The sequence below is a fragment of the Eptatretus burgeri genome, chromosome 20 (genome assembly GCF_056783735.1).
Source record: "Eptatretus burgeri isolate ZD-2024b chromosome 20, Ebu_testis_v1, whole genome shotgun sequence".
NCBI lineage: Eukaryota > Metazoa > Chordata > Myxini > Myxiniformes > Myxinidae > Eptatretus > Eptatretus burgeri.
In genome coordinates this window covers 428,227-451,901 of record NC_140980.1, presented here as the reverse complement: position 1 = coordinate 451,901, position 23,675 = coordinate 428,227, and the positions used below count along the sequence as shown (strand labels likewise).

Here is a 23,675-nt window from a genome sequence, read left to right as displayed (position 1 = left end):
CAAGGTCACGAGGTCAGGAAAGTTGTGAAAGCCGCCATTTTCAAAACCTATCCAGTCTGTCATTTTAGGAGATATCTGGCAACGGTTCATCGATTATGATAGTAAAAAAACATTATAGAGATGACCGTCATCCCCACACGGGGGTAATTTTTTTTGTTAAAATTTCCAAAAACATGTTTTCAATTTGTCATTATGGGTACCTTGTGTAGATCAGTGACAAAAATATAATTGTGTCGATCAGAGTCGTTAATTCACCACTCTTAAGGTGACAAGTTATCTCAGGTAAACAGTTTGTAAAATATTCCACAGCAAGTTATAAATGGGTGAAAGGTTGGCTGTGACCATGTTCAAAAGATTTTGTCCAGTGGGTGCACATCGGATGAATCCGACAGGACAATTGTGTCGCAAAAGTCCTTCGAGGGTGAAAGCTTTGTCACACCCCAACATGGAGAACAACCCCAGTCCACAGATCAAGCTGTCTCAGAGGGAGGTTGAATTGGGGTTCTCCAAGCAATGAAGGACAATACGTGACTGGAAGCATGTGAGGAGAGTGGAGGAACCGGCAGGCTGCCTTTTCGATGAGGCCAGCAAGGAGATGCCTACTTTGAACTCATCTCCAAGACAACAGCAGGGAAGTAGATTTGACGAGTCGACCGACCAGTAGATGAGAGCAACCAACATACAGCGGGGTGAAGTTGGTTCTTTGTCGTCAGGGAATGTGGTCGCTGAAGTATCCCACTCTCAGCACACCGTGGACTCCCGATTCCTCCTTTACTGTTTGAGTAAGTTTTAAAATTAACTTTGTCACATGAAATTCAGAGAATGTGCCTTTCTTGCATCACATTAAATTGAGCAGTTCAGGAGACAACCTTTCTCTCCTTTGCCTCCTTATCGTCTCTTACATTATTACTCTCTCCTGTCTCCTGACCCAAATTTTCAGTATTTCATATCTTCCTCACTGTCGGTGCCTCTTACATTAAGAGTTGTTTATTGTTGCCAAGGCCAATGCAGCTGCTGTCAGTGTCTCATAACTCGTTTTGTTGCCATTGCTGAGTCCGCTTTGGCAGCGTTGTTGGTGTCTCCTCGTGTGGTGGTCATTGCTCTGGCCAGTTCAGCCTTGGTTGGTGTTACTGTGCCTCAATTATAATTTCAACAGCTACAACAGCTGGGTCAGGAAGAGCTTCAAATCATCCACGTATCACAGGTGTGTCACCTTTCCTGTTTCTTTGGATGTTCTTCTATTGGTTGTTCGGGTGTATCCAGTCCATGTTTGTTGATGAGGTTACTCAGTGGGTCCAGAGCCAGACAAAACAAGAGGGGGGAAAGACTGCCTCCCTGGAAGATCCCATGCCATATCTTCACATCTGGTATTTCGATATTTCCTTCTGAGTGCTGCACTATCAACGTTGTTTTCCAGAGTTCCATTGCTTTCTCAATCAGTTTGATTACTTGGGGATTGATTTTGTATATTTACATGCATTTTATCATCCATGAATGTGGAACACTGTCAAAAGCTTCCTTATAGTCCATCCCGGTGGTGGACAATTTGGTTCTTTGCATTTTGAAATATTCAAGTACGGCCTTGTTCAGTTGTGGGTGGTGGCCCTTTTGTTTTACCTCCAAACCTACTTGTTGGGTTCGGTGATGGAACATCATTTATGTCATGATTCCTGTTAGAAGTTTGTACGTTGTTCGTAGACATGTTATTGGCCGGTATTTGTGAGGATGTTGGGATTCTTCAGATTTTTAGATGAGAAATGTGTTTCCTTCTACGAACCACTCGTGCACTTCCTTTTCCTCTCGGATCAGTTGTTTGAATGTCCTGGTGTCGTGATTGTGGAGAGGGTCAAGTTGTTTCAGCAAGAAGTTTGGAATTCCGTCTGGGCCTGGATTTTAAAGTTTGGTGGCATTTTTTGAAGTTGTTTTTAATTATTTATTTCTTCATCAATAATCACTGGGGACATTTCCTCGACCAACATGGTGCTTCTTCTTTTCCAATTTATTCCTTCACGATCCATTCTGCTTCCTTGTTGTGTTTCTTTCAATCTTCATGAATTCCTTCCCAGAATGTTTCCCCATATTTTCTTTTTTCAGGGGGAGTTGACACATTCTGCTTTTGTTTCCCAAATTCGTTGAAGAATCTCTTTGGGTTACTCTCAAACATGTGGTTTTGTTTTCTCCTGTGGTTTGCTTCCTCAAACGGTGGTGTTTATTATATATTTATTTATTTATTATCTTTCCAGCTATCATTTCCACATTGAGTTTGTTTTCAACACCCAAGCACTTGAGGTCTTTGTCTCCAATTTTGTGTTTGATTTTTACATTTTTAATTCTCTTTTTTAGTTTTGGGTTTCTATTTCCTTTCCTGAACTGTTGTATATGTCTAATGTGTTCGGTTTGTCTGTGTTCGTTTGTGTCTGTCTGTCTCCGTGTCAACGTCTTCATATTTTCACGTAAAAAATTGTTTTCTTTGTTTCCGCTTATCCGATCGATGCAAAATTTTCAACATAGGAGGAACTCCCGATGGAGAATGTTTTTATTGTTTCCATTGTCGTCATATGTCACATGGAATGGCAGTCATATTGAATTGCAGGGAAAATCTGTATATCATTTTCTCTGAAACCACTCAACGAAAATAATTGAAACTTTGCACGTGTTGTCAACTCCCCATGGGGTGATCATGATCAGTGATAATGATCACGTCATCAGTGAAGTCTTATTCCAGCCATTATTGGTTTAATTGAAATCCTTCTCTGAAAAATCTGAAACTTCATTTTTCTGATTCTTGACCAGACGTGAGTGAATAATTAATTTTTTGACGTTCATAACCCATTCTAAGAAACAATGTGATGTCATGGGGTGCATGGATGACACGAGCATGTGGGCCATGATAGTAGTGGGCCATAATAGTGGGGAATTCAGTTAATAATGGTAATTTTATTCAGAATGAACGTGCAAGGTGAGACTGTGCTCTTCAAGTGCTGTTCAAGTTGTAAAAGTGATTTCTTGATGTTTTGCTCCATTGTCAATTTGCAGAGAAAAAATTTGAAACATCTTCACGTGTCAACTGTTCCTCGTCATTGGACAAAGAAGTTTCTTTTGATCATCACCTGACAGAGACTTTTTGTCAGGATGGTGACAAGTTTAGGTGTGTGTCTTCAAACAACAACAACTGCGACAGGTGGATCATTGTCTTGCAACAGGAGAGCCAAAGAAGTGAGAAGACAAACATTTTTCCTGTTACCAACAAAAACTTCACCTCCTCATCGTGTTTAAAAGGATGTGTTGAAATATGCACAGGTGAGACGTCATACAGGTGCACTGTGTGTCAGATGGGATTTGCATCTTCTTCATATCTGTTGACACATCAAAGGTTGCACACCGGTGAGAAACCCCACAAGAGTTTACAATGCCGGAAGGACTTTTGTTCGTCATCAAATTTATTTCGTCATCAAAAAACACATTCAGCGGAGAAACCCAACAAGCGTTTTGTTTGCAACAAAGCATTTAATCAGTCATCATACTTACATGAGCACCAGATATTGCACACTGGAGAGAAACCTTACAATTGTTCTGTGTGTAACAAAGCGTTCAATCACATATCTAACTTAAATAAACATCAAAGGATACACACCGGAGAGAAACCCTACAAGTGTTCTGTTTGCAACAAGGCGTTCGTTAATTCATCAACTCTGTCAGTACATCAAAGAATACACACTGGAGAGAAACCTTACAATTGTTCTGTGTGTCACAAAGCGTTCAAGCAATTATCACACTTATATAAACATCAAAGAATACACACCGGAGAGAAACCCTACAATTGTTCTGTGTGTAACAAAGCGTTCAATCACATATCTAACTTATATAAACATCAAAGAATACACACTGGAGAGAAATCTCACAAGTGTTCTGTTTGCAACAAGGCCTTCAGTAATTCATCAACTCTGTCAGTACATCAAAGAATACACACTGGAGAGAAACCTTACAATTGTTCTGTGTGTCACAAAGCGTTCAAGCAATTATCACACTTATATAAACATCAAAGAATACACACCGGAGAGAAACCCTACAATTGTTCTGTGTGTAACAAAGCGTTCAATCAATTATCGAACTTACATAGACATCAAAGAAGACACACCGGAGAGAAACCCTTCAACTGTTCTGTGTGCAATATGTTGTTTCCTCATTCATCATCTGTGCCCAGACACCAAAGAATGCACACCGGAGAGAAACCCTTCAACTGTTCTGTGTGTAACAAAGCGTTCAATCAATTATCGAACTTACATAGACACCAAAGAATGCACACCGGAGAGAAACCCTTCAACTGTTCTGTGTGTAACAAGCCCTTTGCTCATTCATCATCTGTATCTCGACATCAAACAATACATCAAAGCAACGAATTTCCTGGAACAGGTGCGAGTATATGATGCCACACATGGGATGGAAATAACAGCAAATCCAGCGCCATCGATTGCAAAGAAGAGAAATGAAAAATACAAAAAGATTCATCAACAAATATACACCGACAACTGGGAGAACGACAAAAGAGCAGGAAGATGGTGAAAATATCTGGAAAGAGTTGGTAAGAGACAAAGAAGGCACTTTGCAGTGGTTTGGAAGACGTCATGTGAACTGGGATGGAGAACGAGTCAGAGTACAGTGTCTGCAGAAAGTCTACACCCCCTTTCAAAATTTTCACCTTTTGATGCCTTATAACCTGGAAATAAATCCATTAAATCAGACTTTTACACCTTTATTTACACATCGTAACCCACAACTTCCAAGTGAAAAACAAATTATACAAGTTTCACAAAATTGATTAAAAACACAAAACTAGAATATCTTTGTGGGATAAGTGTCCACCCCCCCCTTATAATGGCAATTGTAAACTAGCTCAGGTGTAACCAATCACCTTCAAAATCACACGCCAGGTTAATTGGCTTTCCGCTGTTTAAATTGTTGTCGAAATTCTGATGATTTCAGAATAAAATCAGCCGATCCTGTGGGTTTCCAGTGCTGGGTAGTGAATTTCACAGCAAATTCTCAACCATGAGCATCGAGGAGCTTTCAAAAGACCTTTTCATTCTTTTCTTTCAAAAGGCATTCGCACAGGCACAGATCAGGGGATGGGTGTAAAAATATTTCAAAAACCTTGAATATCCCTTGGAGCACAGTCAAGACAATCATTATTAAGAAATGGAAAGCGTATGGTACCACCAAGACCCTGCCGAGATCAGGCCGTCCCTCCAAACTGGATGACCAAACAAGGAGACTGATCAGAGGCCACCACGGGGCCAATGGCAATTTGGAAAGAGCTGCAGGCCTTCATGACAAGGACTGATCACTTGTTTTGCATGTGACAACAATAGCACTCCACAAGTCTTAGCTCTCCGGTCAGGTGGCAGGAAGGATGCCATAACACAAAAAAGCCCACCTTGAGTCCTGTTTGATGTGCACAAAAAAAACACTCGAGAGATTCCAAAGCCATGTGGAAAAAAAGTTTTGTGGTCTGATGGAACTTATGGAATAATGCAAAACGCAACATTTGGTGCATTCCCAACAAAGCACATCAGCCAAAGGACACCATACCGACTGTGAAGCCTGGTGGTGGCAGCGTCATGTTATGAGGATGTTTCTCATCATCAGGGACTGGGGCACTATTTATTTGATTTTTGCATTCCAAGTCTTGGCTTGTGTCAGAGCTAATACACAGAAACGTATCACAAGGGAGGGGACAAGAAGGGAGGGAGAGGGAAGCGCAAAATAGCGTGGAATAAAGACAAGAGGATATCTGTGGAAGAGAGAGGGATGGGATAGGGTAAACAAGACGGTACTCCAGGGACTTTCAGGAAGGAAAACAGAGAAATTGAACAAGGTGTGTTTGGGGTGGATCAACGGGGGTAGGAAATATCAAGAATTTGGATGGGGGAAGAAATGAGATGGTGGTGAACAGCTGCTTTGAAGGCCTGGCGGGAAGAGTGGGATTGAAGAGAGTGTGGGAGTTTGTTCCAGAGGCAGGAAGAAAGAGGACTGAAGGAGTGAAGGTGAGCAGTGTTTCTTGATTTTGGCAGTTTCACCAGAAGGGGTTTTTTGTCAGACCTTGAATAATGAGGAAATATAGGGGGGACAGATCACAGACAGAGCAGGGGGGGGGGGGTGGGTAGGGGTAAACAAGGCCAGGGAGGAGATGGTAGAAGGTAGAAACCCACCGACCTGCCTCCAGTGAGAGATCCAAAGACTCAGCTTCATCGCGGGAAATACCAATAATCCTAAAAGCCTTGGTTTCCACAGCGTGAAGTCGAGCTTGGCTTGAGGCATTCGCACAACGCCAGAAGGGGGAGCAGTAATCCATCAGACTGTGGATGAAAGTCTTGTAAATGGTTGGATAATTATCAGGTGTGCCAAGGAAGGACGAAGCACAATGGAGGATGTACGGTTGATAATTGACTTCGGAGGCCAGCTTGGAGATGTGGCTTTCCTCGTAAAGATCATAGCAGATAGTGAGACCCAGAAGCTTAAATGAAAGGACTTCTTAAAAAGGAATGTTGAGAAAGTGGCTGGGGGGTGGAGGGGGGTTCCAGGTAGTCCTTTCGGAGAGACATGGTGAGGGTGTGAGTTGTCAGGATAGAATGGAAAATGGATGGAGCAAAACAGAAAAATCCGAGAAGAAAACCTGCTGCCTTCAGCAAGAGAACTGAAATTGGGACAGAAGTTCACCGAACTGCATGATAACGACCCGAAGCACACAACCAAAGCTCCACTGGAGTGGCTGAGGAACAACAAGTGAAATCCTTCAATACAGCGCGTGTGGTGAAGCGAATGAGTTCACTGTTATTGAAAGAACCACTTATCACTTTGCCACCAATATCTGCCATAATTGTAAGTAAATTTAAACTACGAATGCATGACGAAACACTTGTTTATGGCTAATATTAAAGAGAATGATGACATAAGAAGAACTTAGCTTTCGGCGTTTGGCGCGAAATGCCATGGTGGACAGAAATGACGTCTTCCGTTAGTTCATACATGAGAGGGGAGCGTTTCTTGGTTTTTTTCTGTCAAGCAATAAATTCAATGGTTTTCACATTTTGAACACATTAGTTTCACAAATTTCCATTGAAACACTTTCCGTCAATTGTCGCCATTTCTGTCTCGGTTACGCACTGCCTTCTACCGGACGGCCGTCATTGGCTCACTTGAGGAACGTGGGGGGGGACACCGGGGACATTTCAAACTCGGTGCAATTGTATACAGTGCACGCACTGTAAAAGATATCCTTGAGTAGCCCAGTCAGAGTCCCGACCTCAATTCAATCGAAAATCTGTGTGGCATGACTTGAAGATTGCTGTCCATCAATGCTCCCCACGCAGCTTGTCTGAGCTTGAACAGTTTGGTGCAGAAGAATGGGCAAATATTTCCCAATCAAGGTGTGCAAAGTTGGGAGAGTTCAATCCCAACAGACTCACAGTAATAAAAGGGGAAAAGTCTGATTTAATGAAATTTAATTCCAGGTGAGAAGGCAACAAAAGGTGAAAATTTTGAAAGGGGGTGTGGACTGTCTATAAGGACTGTAAATACCCAAAACCAAGGACACTTTAAGAAAATGGCCGGATGGAGTCAATAAGGACAGGTGCAGGTTCTGTAAGATAGAAATAGAAAACACCATCCCCTTCTCTTGAGATGTAAAAACATCATGTCAGAACATCTGCACACACAAAGGCACAACAAGGTATCGAGAGCAATCCACCAACACGTGCAAAAACGTCAATATCCCAGTGTCAGAGAACTCTTGCAAGCACGAACCAAATGTGATACCAGGATCTGAAAAAGGAACCTGGAAGTTAAAGAGTGCCGACATTGCACCAGTGATAAATCAGAGCAACGGGAGCGATTCTGTGACAATATAAAAACAAGAACAAACTAGAGAGGGGAGCACTCGGTGGAGTGCAAAACCTCCGCCGCCAATACTGCTTGATCACACAAGTGAACCTGATATCCTATTCATTCAATTTGACGTCAACAGTGCTCACAGAGTTATAGTTTGCAACTTTCCCTTTTACTTTTAACTTTTACATACTCAATTCATTCGTCATAACTAGATTCCTTGAGACAGAAATTGATTTTACGTGGGCATATCCACCTGAAGTTCCAAAATCAGCCGCAATTATAATTTTGGCATGTTTTTTGTTGGAAATCACTTATAACATGTAGAAATGCAAAAAAAAAAAAATTCAAATATTTTTTCAAAATGGCCGCAATAGCGGACATATTGGATTTAGGACCGAGTCCAACATCTAATGGCATGATCCTTGGACCATACCAAATCCCCCCACCAAGTTTCGTCGAAATCCGTCGAGGAGTTTTTCCGTAATACTGTTCACAAACAAACAAACAAACAGAAAGGGGTGAAAACAGGAACCTCTGATCTTCGATGGCGGAGGTTAACAAGTGGTGCCAGGCACAACAAATCCCGCCCATTTAAGGCATAAAGTTATTTTGGGGATCAAATTTAAATTTGATACATCCTTAACCTGAATGTTGATTATAAGGAATAGAATAAGGAATATTTTTGTTTTAATGGAAAATTTGTAATTTTAACCAATGACCATGATCCCCAAAACTTCGGACCTTACCGATCTTCCACAAATATGCATTTTTCACTATAGGAATGGGAAGGATTATAAGTGACAAATATAATAAGGTTCACTATAAGCTTAGTTTGAAGTAAATCAGATCATTTTTGACGAAGTTATGAGCGAAAAACGATTTTGACCTTTTCGTGACCTTGACCTTTGATCCAATTGGACCCAAAAGTTAATGGGGTCGTCCAAGGTTCATTGCCCACCTGTGGATTAAATTTGATCGTGTTTGCTAAAGCCGTTTTGCCGTAAAGTTGCTAACAGACAGACAAACAAACAGACAGACAACCCGAACGATTACAATATCCCGCTCCCTCCCTCCGGGGGGCGGGATAATAATTATCCAAAGCAATTTATGAGAAGAGAAAAGAGCAGAACAAGGATCTGGATGGGTTTGAAATCCTGAAAAAGGAATAACAAAACATCGAAAGGAAATGTCTTCGATCGCCTGTGTCATTATGACGTCATAATTATAACTAACATTACATAATAATAAATTATATAATTATAAAGAAACATATTATTATATAATAATAAATTATATAATCATTATAACGAACAGCACAGCATAATTGTTGATTCAAAATCAGATGGAGATTTCTATTTGATGTTTTATTGTCTTGTTGACTTCATAAATAGGTTTTGTGTGGGAATTCCGGAATTTCACTACATTCAAATCGGGAATGATTATAATGTGGGTCTTCGGGATTTTGCGAGCAATCTTCGGCAGCTCGGGCAAAAAAAAATTCCAAAATGTTTGCCCTAACCTCACGATCCTCCAGTCCCAAGGGAACGACATGTAAAAGGATCAATCCAAAAAAGGGTATCACTGCACCCCTTCGCTGGGCATGCAGACGAGTAGGAGTGGTAAATGTAGTTGTAGTCGTCGTTATAGTGTTCAGGATTTTCCAGGGGATTCCAAATTTTTGGTGCTTGTTTTGGTGTTTGTACTTCTCAGCTTGATTTGATTACCTTCGCAAACTTTGTTGCGAAGTTTATGTTTTGATCGTTGTGTATTTATTTATTTATTTACTGATGTGTGAATATGTGTTTGTTTGTTTGTTTGTTATTCGCATAACTCAGAAAGTATTCAACCGAATCGCTTGAAATTTGGTGGGATGATGGGTTATTATCCAAGGAACATTTGATTAGATTTTGGGAGCGATCGGGTCAAAGGTCAAGGTCACGGAAAGGTCAAATTCGTATTTTTACCATAGCGCGGTCAATTTTGATCTAATTGGCATGCAACCGATGCCAAAATGTTCAGAATTCATTGCCCAATCTTTTGATGGGCGACATGACACAATTACGTCATTACCCTTGTTAGCGGTTGGGGGTCAAAGGTCAGTGGGGTCACGACCTTTCAAAATATGCGGTTTTTGTCATAACACGGTCAAACAAATCAAAACCCATTTGCATGAAACCAACACCAAAATGTTCCCTGTTCTTTTCCGCACACTCTCGTGCCAGGTACAAACTAGAATGGGCACTCGGTAGAGCGCATACCTTCGCCTCCGCTACTTTTTTGTTCTTGGCATGAGAGTGGGGGGAACAGAACAGTGAAGATTTTGGTGCTGGTTTCATGTGAATCGAATAAGCATGATAAGAACCTTTGTGGGTGTCGTGGTTAAGTCAATCTGATGACAACTGGTCATGTCATAAGCAAATTTAGATTTTGGCATTTTAGGGGCATCAGCACACACACAAGTTCCTGTTTTTTCAAAATACTTTATTTATTGCGAACAAACAAACATTCATTGTACAGTTAAAACAGTTCATTGTTTTGTACTATTTGAGAACAACTGAGAAACTTCCAATGCAAGGCTCATATACAAATTTATCCTTCAAATTACAATGCCTAAACTGGTAACCAAAAAGACATATTTACCTTAAAGGTAAGTACATGTATAAGAGATCGTATGAACAAATTACGCATGTCATTTGACAAAACACAAAACATCGAAGAAGAATGAATTGTAAATTAGTCGAACAATTTAGTTATAGTTCCAGAGAGACATAAACTATGTCGTGGTCAGAGTAATATGTGTCCACAACATCAACATGGACGGTGCCGGAGTGATTGACATAGACGTGGTCCAGCAGCGATCCTTGGTCTGTCGCTGGTCCGGTCACACACTGGCGGAACCCGTGGTGAGTCATCAGCTTGGGGATGTCGTGGTCCGGGGCGTGGAGTAAGTCGAAGTTAAAATCTCCGAGGAGAACGGTCAGGTTTTCTGTGTTCAGTGTGATCAGCAGTTGCTGAAGACGATCTTTGAATGTCGTTGGACTCTGTGATGGAGGCCTGTACACGGTCACGATGTTGATTGTCGTTTGGTGAGTTTTAACAGAGATTCCTTTGTGCTCAAGTACTGTTGCTGGTGTGTTCAAACTCGTTTGTGTCATCCCCTCTGGTGCCACAATCAAGATGCCGCCCCCCTGTGAATTCCGTGGTCGAGGGGCCCCTCAGCTCGGAAGCACTCCACGCCATTCTTGAGCAGTTTTTCTGGTTCCAGTCGTTGGCCGTCAGACAAAAATGTCTCTGCAAAACAAAGGACATCCATTTTTTTGATGGCTGGATCGTTCTTCATGTCGTCCAAGTGCTCAAGATAAGATCTGACGTTTAGGAAACCAATTTTGACGCATCTGTTCTCAGTCTCGTAATGCGCCAGGTGGTTTTCCCTCTTCGGAATGTTGCTCAAACGATCCATTTCTCGTTGAACGACTGGATTAATGCGGATGTGACACGGGTCGAACCCGAGAAAGAAAAGTCCCTGCAAAGCTCGAACACGGCTCATGGCGACGTATGCCTGGGCCTGACATAAAATTTCCCTCTGCCTTCCATGGAAACAACAATTTGCTCAAGAGTTTTTCCTTGGACTTTGTGGATGTGATCTGTGCAGGAAGCTGTTCTGGCCCTCATGAGCAAATCTGCAAATTGCTTGTCGTCCTTCTGCCTCATAATCTCCGTCAACTCGATCATGGAGAAGTTTTCCTCCCAAAGTGATCCATGTAATCTGGCGTCGCAGTCAGACGGCAGACCAAGGACATGATCTTGACCGACAGGTTGCAGCTGAAAGAGATCCCCGACGGCAAGGATGCTGACATCTCCAAAACGAGAGTTGGGATATGATTTTCCTGTAATGTCCTGTAGTCGCCGATGTATGTGATAAAGGAGATCTGCTCCAACCATGGAAACCTCGTCAATGATCAGCAATTTGAGCTTTGAGAGACGCGATCCGAGAGAGTTCAGCTTCTCGCTGCCGGCAGGCATGTATTCCCTTTTGCTGCGTGGACCACATGCGAAGCTGAAGGCAGAGTACAGTGACATGCCCTCGAGAGTCTGTGGCCGAGCCGCGTACCTGTCGAGGAGAGATGTGCAGTAGATGCTTTCTGAGTCATCGTCCATGTCCATCAGTTGAGCCCGCGGTTTAAGCATTGCTACTTGTTTCTCCTTTCGGGCAGTGTTGATGAAAACGACTGTTCGACTGCCTTTCTTCAGTGGCAAAGAGAGTAGTCTGTAGGCTGCTTCCTGAGCACTGACCTCTCTGTTGTTCAGGAATGCTGAACCGACTTTACGGAGTCTTGACTTGATATCTTCTCCTCGAGATTCGTCCACGACTGCTCTGAGTAGTTCTCCCATGGCTCTCTCACTTTTCAGCATGTAGCTCGTGAGGTACATGATGCAAGAATATGGATCAATGATGAATTGGAGATCCATATTTGCTCTCCATGTCCGAAGGATGTCCGGGTTGTACTGGTTGACCCATTCCTCATGTGGTTGACGCTTGAGAATGATCTGTTTTCCTGCCTTGGCAACTTTCAGAGCTTCTTCATGTTGGAGCAGATCAACGTCGGCTCTGTGCAGCAAATCCGGAAGCGTGATGTCCCGAGGACACTCTGGACTTTCTAATTCCCGTTTCACTTTCAGAAGAACCTCTTGCTTCTCGCTGATCTGGCCGGCTGCGACAACAGGATCTTCTGCTGTTGGTGGCTTGGCGATGAGTGTTGTTTGGCTCGGTGGATGAGGAAACCTGAACCGACAGTTTTGGCCTCTTCTGCAGGTGCGCGAGTGGGTGTGGCTTTGGAGAGACGTCACGAGTTCCTGTAGATCCTCATCATCTTCAGGTATGGAACAGGATTGGCAGCGGTCGATGAACGCAGAGACTTCTTCATCCGTGTTGACTCCGATCTTCGGTGCATCTTTTATCCACAGGATCGTGTGCGCATGCAGCGACCCACGAGCTTGGAATTCCATGCCGATCATGAAGTCCTGAAGATGTCCAATGGGATTGCCCTTGGGACCCTATGAACTCCTGAAAGAATGTCTCGAGTCTGTGTTGAAACTGTCTGGCCGCTGTGACTGGGTTGTTTCTGAGCCATTTACACTTGTCCTCCCAGGTCATGTTCTTCACATCGTCATCACTCAGTTTGGTCCCGTATTGCCTGGCGATACTCTGGGATGACCTCAGGCCATTGCATGTCCGCTGCTGAAAGTGTCAAGAACCAAGTGGGAGTGCCGAGTTGCCGCACCATGGCTAATAAATCCAGTAGCGTCGTTTTCCAGTTCGCAGGAGATCCACGTACGTTCTTCAGAAACCGGAATGCTGTGTCTGTGCGGATCATCGCTTGTACATTGTCAGATGACTTCAAGAAACCGGCGTTGATTGCGCGGTTCTGGAAGCTCATTCCGTGTGTTTGTCGCATCGATATCTGCAGATCATCCCGTATTTCCTTGGATTCCACCGTGGACTCTGCTGCAAGCAAATAATCGATGTCCTTGGCAAAGCGTCCATCAGCATCGAGTGGTCTTTGATTGAAGTACTTCCTTGGAGTAATGCTCTTTGGTCTTTTCGCGGAAAGCCCACCACTGCCATGCGGATACTTGGCAGGATTGGCGAGTTCTTCAAATAGTTCATCAAGCACAAAGGCACAGGGTTTTTCATTTTCTGCTGGAGCCACTGAGTAAGTCTTGTCGGCATTTCCTTCTTCTTGAAGAAGAGTGTCAACAGGAATCCCCCTCAGTCTGCTTTCCTCCTCTGAAAGAAGGTCATCTGGTTGGTCTTCGTGTGGGCTCCTGGGGCTGTTGCTTTGTGTTGCCTGGTGGTTGGTGGAGTTTTCTAGGGCCACGTAGTGTTGTTCTCCAATCAGACCCAGTGTGATGGTGTTGTCGCTTCTTGTGCCGGTCGGGTGAATGTCATTGACGATCTCAAGATGTCGCGATCTGGCTAAGTGTTGTAGACCCTGATAATTATTTGGTGTTACCAGTGATGATGTCGTCGGTGATTGTACAACGGCTGGAGATGGCACGCCTTCGTTGAGAGTCATGGCTTCCCACAGATCAGATTCATCCCGTTCCCAGATCTCTTCCCAGTTCATGCAGATTGTAACATCCTCGTACAGTGGATTGTTCTGCTGAAGCCACTTTAAAGCCGCCATGATCTTCTCAGGACGTACATATTCGTGCATGTAGTGGCCTTTGTACGCTAGCTTGCGTTTCATGCAAATCGGATAAGAATTGACCGTGTTATGACTGAGACCGCACATTTTTCAAAGTCGTGACCCCCCTGACCTTTGACCCATAACCACTAACACGGGTTGTTAAGTCACTGTGCCATGTCGCATATTCATGTTCAGGATTGAATGCCCGATCTTTTGATATACGGCACGACACAATAACGTTATTACCATTGTTAGCGGTTGTTGGTCAAAGGTCCGGGGGGCTCACGAACTTGCAAATATGCGGTTTTTGCCATAACACAGTCAACTCTTATCCGATTGACAGGAAACCAGCACCAAAATGTTCACTAATCTGTTCCCCCACACTTGCATGGTAAGAACAAAGAAGTAGCGGCGGCGAAGGTATGCGCTCTACGAGTGCCCGTTCTGGTTTCCACATTGAGTTTGTTTTCAACACCCAAGCACTCGAGGTCTTTGTCTCCAATTTTGTGTTTGATTTTTACATTTCGAATTCTCGTTTTTTTAGTTTTGGGTTTCTATTTCCTTTCCTGAACCGTTGTATTTGTCCAATGTGTGCGGTGTGTCTGTGTGTGTCTGTCTGTCTGTCTATGTGTCCACGTCCACATATTTTCACTTTAAAAACTGCTTTCTCTGTAACCGCCTGACCGATCGATGCAAAATTTTAAACATAGGACGAACTCCCGATGGAGAATGTTTTTTTATTGTTCACATTGTCGTCATATGTCACATGGTATGTCAGCCATATTGAATTAAAGGGAAAATTTGAATATCATTGTCTCTGAAGCCACTCAACGAAAATAATTGAAACTTCCCATCTGGTATATAGGGTGATAACGATGACGTCATCCGCAAAGTGGTATTCCAGCCATGATTGGTTGGATTGAAATGCTTCTCTGAAAAATCTGAAACTTCTTTTATGTGATCTCTGACCAGACGTGAGTGAATAATTACATGTTTGACGTTCATAACCCATTCAAAGAAACAATGTGATATAATAGGGTGCATGGATGATACGTGTATATGGTCCATGATAGTATTGGCCATATTAGTGGGGTATTCAGTTGATAATGGTAATTTTATTCAGAATGAACGTGCAAGGTGAGACCATGTGCTCGACGAGTGCCGTTCAAGTTGCAAAAGTGATTTATTGATGTTTTTGCTCCATTGTCAATTTGCAGAGAAAAAATTTGAAAAATCTTCACGTGTCAACTGTTCCTCGTCATTGGACAGAGAAGTTTCTTTCGATCATCACCTGACAGAGACTTTTTGTCAGGATGTTCACAAGTTTCGGGATGTGTCTACAAACAACAACAACTGCGACAGGTGTATCAATGTCTTGCAGCAGGAGAGCCAAAGAAGTGAGAAGACAAACAATTTTTCTGTTACCAACAAAGACTTCACCTCCTCATCGTGTTTAAAAGGATGTGTAAATGTATGCACAGGTGAGACGTCGCACAGGTGCACTGTGTGTCAGATGGGATTTGCTTCTTCTTCACATCTGTTGACACATCAAAGTTTGCACACTGGAGAGAAACCCTACAAGTGTTCACAATGTCGGAAGGCCTTTTGGTCTTCATCAAATTTATATCGTCATCAAAAAATACATTCAGGGGACAAACTCAACAAGTGTTCTGTTTGCAAAAAAGAATTTAATCAGTCATCACACTTCCATGAGCATCAGATATTGCACACCAGGAAGAAACCCTACAATTGTTCTGTGTGTGACAAGACCTTTACTCGTTCATCAACTGCATCGATACATCAAAGAATACACACCGGAGAGAAACCCTACAATTGTTCTGTGTGTAACAAGGCCTTTGCTCATCCATTAAATGCATCGACACATCAAAGAATACACACCGGAGAGAAACCCTACAAGTGTCCTGTGTGTAACAAAGCGTTTAATCAACCATCGAACTTACATAGACATAAAAGAATACACACGGGAGAGAAACCCTACAATTGTTCTGTGTGTCACAAGGCCTTTGCTCGTTCATCGACTGCATCGATACATCAAAGAATACACACCGGAGAGAAACCCTACAATTGTTCTGTGTGTCACAAAGCGTTCAATCATTCATCAAACTTTCATAAACATGAATCAAGACACCTGAGAGAATCTCTATAATTGTTCTGTGTGTAACAAGGCCTTTAATTGTTCATCATCTGCATCTTGACATCAAACAATACATCAAAGCAAAGAATTTCCAGGAACAGGTGTGAGTATATGATGTCGCACATGGGATGGAAATAACAGCAAATCCAACGCCATCGATTGTAAAGAAGAGAAATGAAAAATACTAAAAGATACATCAACAATAATATACCGACAACTGGGAGAACGACAAAAGAGCAGGAAGATTGTAAAAAGATCTGGAAAGAGTTTGGGAGAGACAAAGAAGGCACTTTGCAGTGGTTTGGAAGACGTCATGTTAACGAGGGATGGAGAACGAGTCAGAGTACAGTGTCTGCAGAAAGTCTACACCCCCTTTCAAAATTTTCACCTTTTGATGCCATCTAATGTGGAATGAAACATCATTAAATCAGACTTTTACACCTTTATTTACACATCGTAACCCACAACTTCCAAGTGAAAGACAGATTACACAAATTTCAGAAAATTAATGAAAAACACAAAACTAGAAAATCTTGGTTTGATAAGTGTCTTATAACAGCAATTGTAAACGAGCTCAGGTGTAACCAATCACCTTCAAAATCACACACCAGGTTAAATGACCTGCACCTGTTTAAATTGTTGTGATTCTGATGATGTCACAATAAAACCAGCCGTTCCTGTGGGTATCCAGTGCTGGGTCGTGCATTTCACAGCAAATGCTCAACCATGAGCACCGAGGAGCTTTCGAAAGACCTCCGGGATAAAGTTGTGGAAAGACACAGATCAGAGGATGGGTGTAAAAATGAATGTAGGTAATTTGGTCACGGGAAACTTGGTCACGGTAAAACGGTCACGGTAATTCGGTCACAAGGGAATTTGGTCACGGTAAAACGGTCACAAGGTAATTTGGTCACCGTCATTCGGTCATAAGGTAATTTGGTCACAGTAATTCGGTCATAAGGTAATTTGGTCACGGTATTATTATTAATATTTATTATTCACTGCATTTAAGGCCAGTAAGGCCAAAGAGCGGTAATAAACATTTTCATTTCCTGGCCGGCGAATCTTGTTGGCATAATGATGTATTGACCAAGTTTACTGACTACTATAATGGGATCGGAATTTAAAAGTTGAGAGAGACAGAATCGATAATATCTCAGAGACAAAAATATCTCAAGCACTTCACAAGTCTGGGCTCTCCGGTCAGGTTGCAAGAAGGAAGCCATTACACCAAAAAGCCCACCTTGAGTCCTGTTTGAGGTGTACAAAGAAACATTCCAGACATTCTGAAGCCATGTGGAAAAAAGTTTTGTGGTCTGATGGAACTTCATGGAAAAATGCAAAAAGCTACATTTGGTGCATACCCAACAAAGCACATCAGCCAAAGGACACCACACCTACTGTGAAGCCTGGTGGTGGCAGCGTCATGTTATGGGGATGTTCCTCATCATCAAAGACTGGTGAACTTTTTATTTGTGTTTTTGCACACCGAGTCTAGGCTTGTGTTAGAACACATTCACAGAAACATGTCACAAGGCAGGAGACAAGAAGGGAGGGAGAGGGAATCAAAAAATAGTGAGGGAAAAAGACAAGAGGATATCTGTGGAAGAGAGAGGGATGGGAATGGGAAAACAAGACGGAACTACAGGGATTTTCAGGAAGGAAAACAGGGAATTTGAAGGAGGTGGGAATGGGGGGGGGGATCAACGGGGGTAGTAAATATCGAGATTTTGGATGGGGGAAGATGTGAGATGGTGGTGAACAGAAACTTTGAAGACCTGCAGGGAGGACTGAGATTGAAGAGAGCAAAGGAGTTTGGAAGAATCTCTTCGGGTTACTCTCAAACATGTGGTTTTGTTTTCTCCTGTGGTTTGCTTCCTCATACGGTGGTGTTTTGTATTTATTTTTTATCTTTCAAACTGTCATTTCCAGATTGAGTTTGTTTTCAACACCCAAGCACTCGAGGTCTTTGTCGCCAATTTTGTGTTTTTTATTTTTTGAATTCTCTTTTTTTAGTTTTGGCTTTCTCTTTCCTTTCCTGAATTGTTGTATTTGTCCGATGTGTTTGATGTGTCTGTGTACGTTTGTGTCTGTCTGTCGACGTGTCCACGTATTCGGATTTTCACTTTAAAAATTGGTTTTCTCTGTTTCGGCTTGTCCGATCGATGCAAAATTTTAAACTTCGGAAGAACTGATGGAGAATGTTTTCATTGTTAACATTGTCGTCATGTGTCACATGGTGTGGTGGCCATATTGAATTAAAGGGAAAATTTGGATATCATTTTCACTGAAACCACTCAACGAAAATAATTGAAACTTTGCATATGTTATCAACCCTTGTCAAAGTGGACATCTCTCTGGCTATTATCAGAGAACCACCTCACCGCCGTCGAGTCTGGCATTTCACTCAGGCTGACTGGCAGGGTCTCCAAGGAGCCATCAAACTTATAGACTGGTCTCCTATCGCTACTTTCTCCAACATCAACTCATCCTGGGAATTCTTTCAAAGAAACTTGCTCTCCCTCATGCAAAGATTTATCCCCTCTCGTCTTCAGTTGTCCGACCCTTCCTCCCGCCCATGGTTCACTGAAGCTTATGGCGAGCCAGTTGGCCTGAAACAACTTGCCTTTGCCTCATGGAAAGCAAACCCAATTGAGGGTAATCTCAGTTCCTTCCATAAAGCTCAGAACAAGTGTGTATCCACTCTCAGGAGAGCCAGAAAACGACATCTTTCTTGTCTGAACTTTCAAAGCTCTCTCCCTCCTTCAAATCCTGGTGGCATCTCATCAAATCTGTTTCTGGTGGATGTTCCCCTCCATCCCCTCCCTTTCCTCAAATGGCCGCACTGCTTACACGTTATGTGAAAAGGCTGAATGTCTAAACTCAGTGTTTGCATCGAAATCTTGTTTCCCAAACCCATCATTTTCTCTACTCACCTGACCCAGTCTCACGCAACTGTCCCTTTTCTCCTGACAAGGTGGAGAGCTTGCTGTCAAACCTCGACTCACATTCTGCAACCGGTCCAGAAGGCATCAGCTCACATGTCCCAAAAACCTGCTCCTCTGTTCTTGCTATCCTCTCTCTGTTCTGTTCACCCTCTCATTTGCTCAAGGTCATCTGCCATCTGCTTGGATATCAGCAAACATCACTGCCCTGCATAAAAAGGTGCAAAAACAGATCCCTGCAACTACAGACCAACCAACCTCCCAATCATCAGCAAGGTTAAGGAATCCATCATCACTTCAGACATTAAATCCTTCCTCTTCTCCAATGGCCTGATTTCCGTTCATCAATTTGGTTTCAGACCAGGTCACTCTCCCCTGGATATGCTGCTGCTGCTATCCCAACAATGGATGGAGGTCCTCAATGCCAGACAGGAAATCAGAGCCACATCCCAAGACATATCGTGTGCTTTTGACACGGTCTGGTACCCTGCCCTGCTCACCAAACTCTCTTCCTCCAAGGCCAGCCTTAAATGGAGTTCTTTCATCCCCTCTTCCTGTCCAGGCTGGAGTTCCACAAGGTATCGTTCTGGGCCCTGTTGTTTTTTTGGTTTTCAGCAATGATCTCTCCGACTCTCTGTTAAATCCTCTTTATCTCTTTGCTGATGACTCCACCCTCTGCCATACCATCTGTCATCCCTCAGACCGACAAGCAGCAGCTTCTTCGCTCACTGCAGATCTGGTTAAAATCACAAACTGGTCCAACACGTGGAACATGTCTTTCAATCCGGACAAATCTCACACTCTCATTATGTCTCTCCGAAAGGACCGTTGAGAAAACCCGCCATCCACTTTCTCCACAATCTTCTGGAAAAGTCCTTTGTTTCAAGCTTCTGGGTCTCACTCTCTGCCATGACCTTTCCTGGGAAAGCCACATTTCAAACCTCACCTCCAAAGGCAGTCGCCGACTGGGAATCCTCCATCGTGCAAAGTCCTTCCTCGGCCCACCTGAGCTCCTGACCACCGACAAAGCTTTTGTCCGCAGCCTGATAAGAGTACTGCTCTCCCCTCTGGGCTGGTGCTCCTGCCTCCCACCTTTCTCGGCTTCACGCTGTGGAAATCAAGGCATTTCGGATCATTGGCATCTCCCGCGACGAGGCTGAGTCTTTGGGCCTCTCACTCTCTCACCGCAGGCAGGTCGGTGGTCTTTCTGTCTTCTACCATCTCATCTCCAGCCTCGCCCCCCCTGCTCTCTCTGTGATTTGTCCCCACCGTATTTCCGCAGGGCACTCAAGGTCCGACAACAACCCCCTTCTGGTAAAAATACCAAAATCACGAATCACTGCTCACCTTCACTTTCATTCCGCTTTTTTCCCGCCTTTGGAATAAACTTCCTCACTCTATTTAATCCCATTCTTCCCTCCAGGCCTTCAAAACAGCTGTTCACCACCACCTCTTATTGTCCCCCATCCAAATCCTCGATCTTTCTACCCTCGTTAATCCACTCCAAACCCACCTCCTTCAAATTCCCTGCTTTCCTTCATGAAGGTAACTGTACTGTCCATCTTCTATTCCCCATCTTCCCCGCCCCATCCCTCTCCCTTCCACAGATCTCCAAATGTCTCTGCTCCCCACTGTTTTGCCCTTCCCACTCCTTCCCCTCTTATCTCATGCCCCCCTTGCTGTGCGTTGTGCGTTAGCTCTCATACGAGCTTCGGCAAGGTATACAAAAAACAAACAAACGGGTTTGGAGCCCCGGGGAAAAAGGGGTTTGGAACCAGGGAGCCCCGGGGGAAAAAGGGGTTTGGAACCCGTGAGCCCCTGGGGAAAAAGGGGTTTGGAGCCCCGGGGAAAAAGGGGTTTGGAACCCCGTACCCCCAGGGGAAAAAGGGGTTTGGACCCCGGGAACCCTCCGGTCGACTCACTCCGAATCTGATTCATACGTGTTGCAGTCCACTCAACATGGAGGGAGGAGAGTGGGAGAGAGAGGATGAGAGAGCTCAGAGGGGGGGGTGGGGTGGAGGCACTCCGGGTAGATGTGACGCCCAGTTTAACAGTACACACACACACACATTGATGAATCACCCTGACCGTGAAACTCCGGGGTGACAGTTTATAGCTGGGTCGGGACTCGAACCCAGGCTGCAGTGCTGACAGCCTCAGGTTAACCCAAGGAGACCGTCGTCTGGTGTACGAAACCTGAGCACCACTCGGACACACACGTGACCGTAATCTGACCCGGGAAGGTCACCCCGTGGTTTTCCTCCAGTCATCATGAATGGGGGTCCCGAAGGGTCCTGAATTATGTTTTTCCTCAAAACTTGATGGAATCAATCGGAACTTGCACAGACACAATGTCGGGGTTCCCTCATTAATCCCTGAAAGTTTCAGCTTCCTCGGTCAAAACCTCCCGGAGGAGTGGATGGTACATACCCACCTACATACCCACATACCCATATATACTCCATTATGGAGGGAAGATTGTCGATAAATACAAAAACAGAAAATAAAGAACGTTGTTTCGTGTCGAGGGAACAATCATCGACGAACTCAGACTCGATTTTCCACTTTCCCAACACAATGTGAAACACAAACAATCCGTTAAAACGAAACGTTCAATCTTTGTATTTATTTTAAATCATGGACACGTGATGTGGCGGGAACCAATCAGACACCGCGATCTCCCTGTTCGCTTTTTCCCCAAACAGCTCGCGCTCTTCACTCGGTTACCACAGCGTACCGTCCTTCACCGACACGACGTGCGGTCCACCATGACCCGAGATCTCAGAGCGAACACCCCGGGATCCACGAGCGGCTCCGATGGAGGATACGTGGTCGGTCCGGGAGGTTCTCCGGAAGACCGCGGGTCCATGGTCGGTTCACCCGAGGACAAGGGGTCCAGACCCGGTACGTGACGTTCACTCCGTACCGAGAACTTGTGTTTCCCGTGCTGATCCGTGCTGTGTACTAACACAGGAACTCATTGATTTAGTGAATGTCACGATGTCTGGAGCGGAGCCGGAATTGAATTGTGAATGGAAATCCCATCCATGACATGTTACCCTCCCTCTTGTACATGTATGACATCATTTTATACCTCATCACTTCATTCATCATTCGATTCCTCTTTCATCTCGTTTACAACAAATCAGATGAAGATTTACTTGTGATGATGGGCCTCTGCACCGGCACACAACTTATTTAAGGCCAAATTATGTTCAATATTATATTTAAAGATGTGAAGAGTGAACTTAGTTACCACTAAACCAGTCGGTTGTTTGTAAAGCAGAGTTGGTGAGAATTTACCAGGAAACTAATTAATTCTGCTCGATGGATGGAAGTCACAAGTTCAAGGTCAAAGTTTGACCCAAAAATCATTTTTCACGAAATTTTAACCTGAAGCTGTGACCTTGACCTTTGACCTGCTGTATGAACTGTTATGAAACCATTGTCACGTGATAGGGATGTTTGCTCCGCCTCTGTTTATCTGTTTTGCTAAAATATCATAAAGGTATACCTAGTGTTGGTTTAATGGTTGGGGTGGTGGGCTTCGTTTACTTGGGTCCTCCTGAGTTCAAATCCCACTTGGCTGTTGAATTAATACCAGGTGGGGTTGACTCAGCTTGTCATCCTTCTGATCATCTGGAACAGCTTGTCATCACTTAGAAAAGTGATACCAGCTTGCTGGGAGGATTGAGCCGTTTGAGTATCCTGTGTCAGAGTGGTCACCTGTCCAGGATTGGTTCCAATAACCCAGGTAACTGCTGTAGCAGCACTGATGCTCTCTCTGTACAGAGTGTGGTCTTCATGGATGGATCATAAAAGACACGTTTAACTACATCACCCATCACTGAGGGTCAGGGACTTGAACTCTCATGAGCACCTGACTAATTAAATAATTTCTAGCTAATAATTACTTCTTTTAATTGAGGAAAGTGTGAAAATGTAATGTATAAAGCTTAATTCGTGTTTGTTTACTTGTTTACCACCAAATACTACCTGTCGCGTTGCTGATGGGAATATTCAAGGGAAGAGGGAGAGGAGGGATGGGAAGGATGGAGGAGAGGAAGGAGGTGAGAGGGGAAGAGGTAGGTGAGAGGAGAAGAGGGAGAGAGGAGGCGCATGCCATGTCAAGTGTACACACCCTCCCGACACTAACACCTCATTTTCTCCCCATGTGTTGGTCATTTATTCACTTGGGTGAAAAAGCTCAAAATACCAACTTTTAGACCTGTGGGCCCATCGGGGCCAATTTTAGGGGCCCCCCAAATTTGGGCACCCCCAGCTGCCCCACAATCTTCTCGAGGCCATATCACAGGTTGTAGTGGTCCAATTTGGCTGATCTTGGTATCAAAATGCTCGTAAAAGCGAGATATTTCGAATCGCGTAAAGTAAAATCACTGAGAAACAGTAATTCAAAAGGTTATAGTTTGGGGCGCCCTTTGACCTTGGGCCCCCCGCTCCCCAGCCAAACTGATGGTCCCGATTTTTTCGTGTGAG

General features: G+C 43.8%; 1 protein-coding gene across 13 annotated transcripts in view; it reads left to right on the top strand.

The window, feature by feature from the left end:
- The window catches only part of LOC147008230 (uncharacterized), a 70,124-nt gene that overhangs the window by 30,883 nt on the left and 15,566 nt on the right, over positions 1 to 23,675 (top strand). For 9 of the 13 annotated variants that reach the window (XM_085865199.1, XM_085865200.1, XM_085865203.1 and 6 more), the window contains one exon: positions 3,037 to 4,742. In XM_085865199.1, coding sequence (XP_085721325.1) covers positions 3,037 to 4,427 — 1,391 coding nt within the window. In that variant the 3' untranslated portion in view covers positions 4,428 to 4,742. Of the gene's footprint in view, positions 1 to 3,036; positions 4,743 to 14,943; positions 15,053 to 15,295; positions 17,927 to 21,883; positions 22,083 to 23,675 lie in introns of those variants that run through there. The other 4 variants (XR_015053532.1, XM_085865207.1, XM_085865209.1 and 1 more) reach the window with 4 other exon arrangements.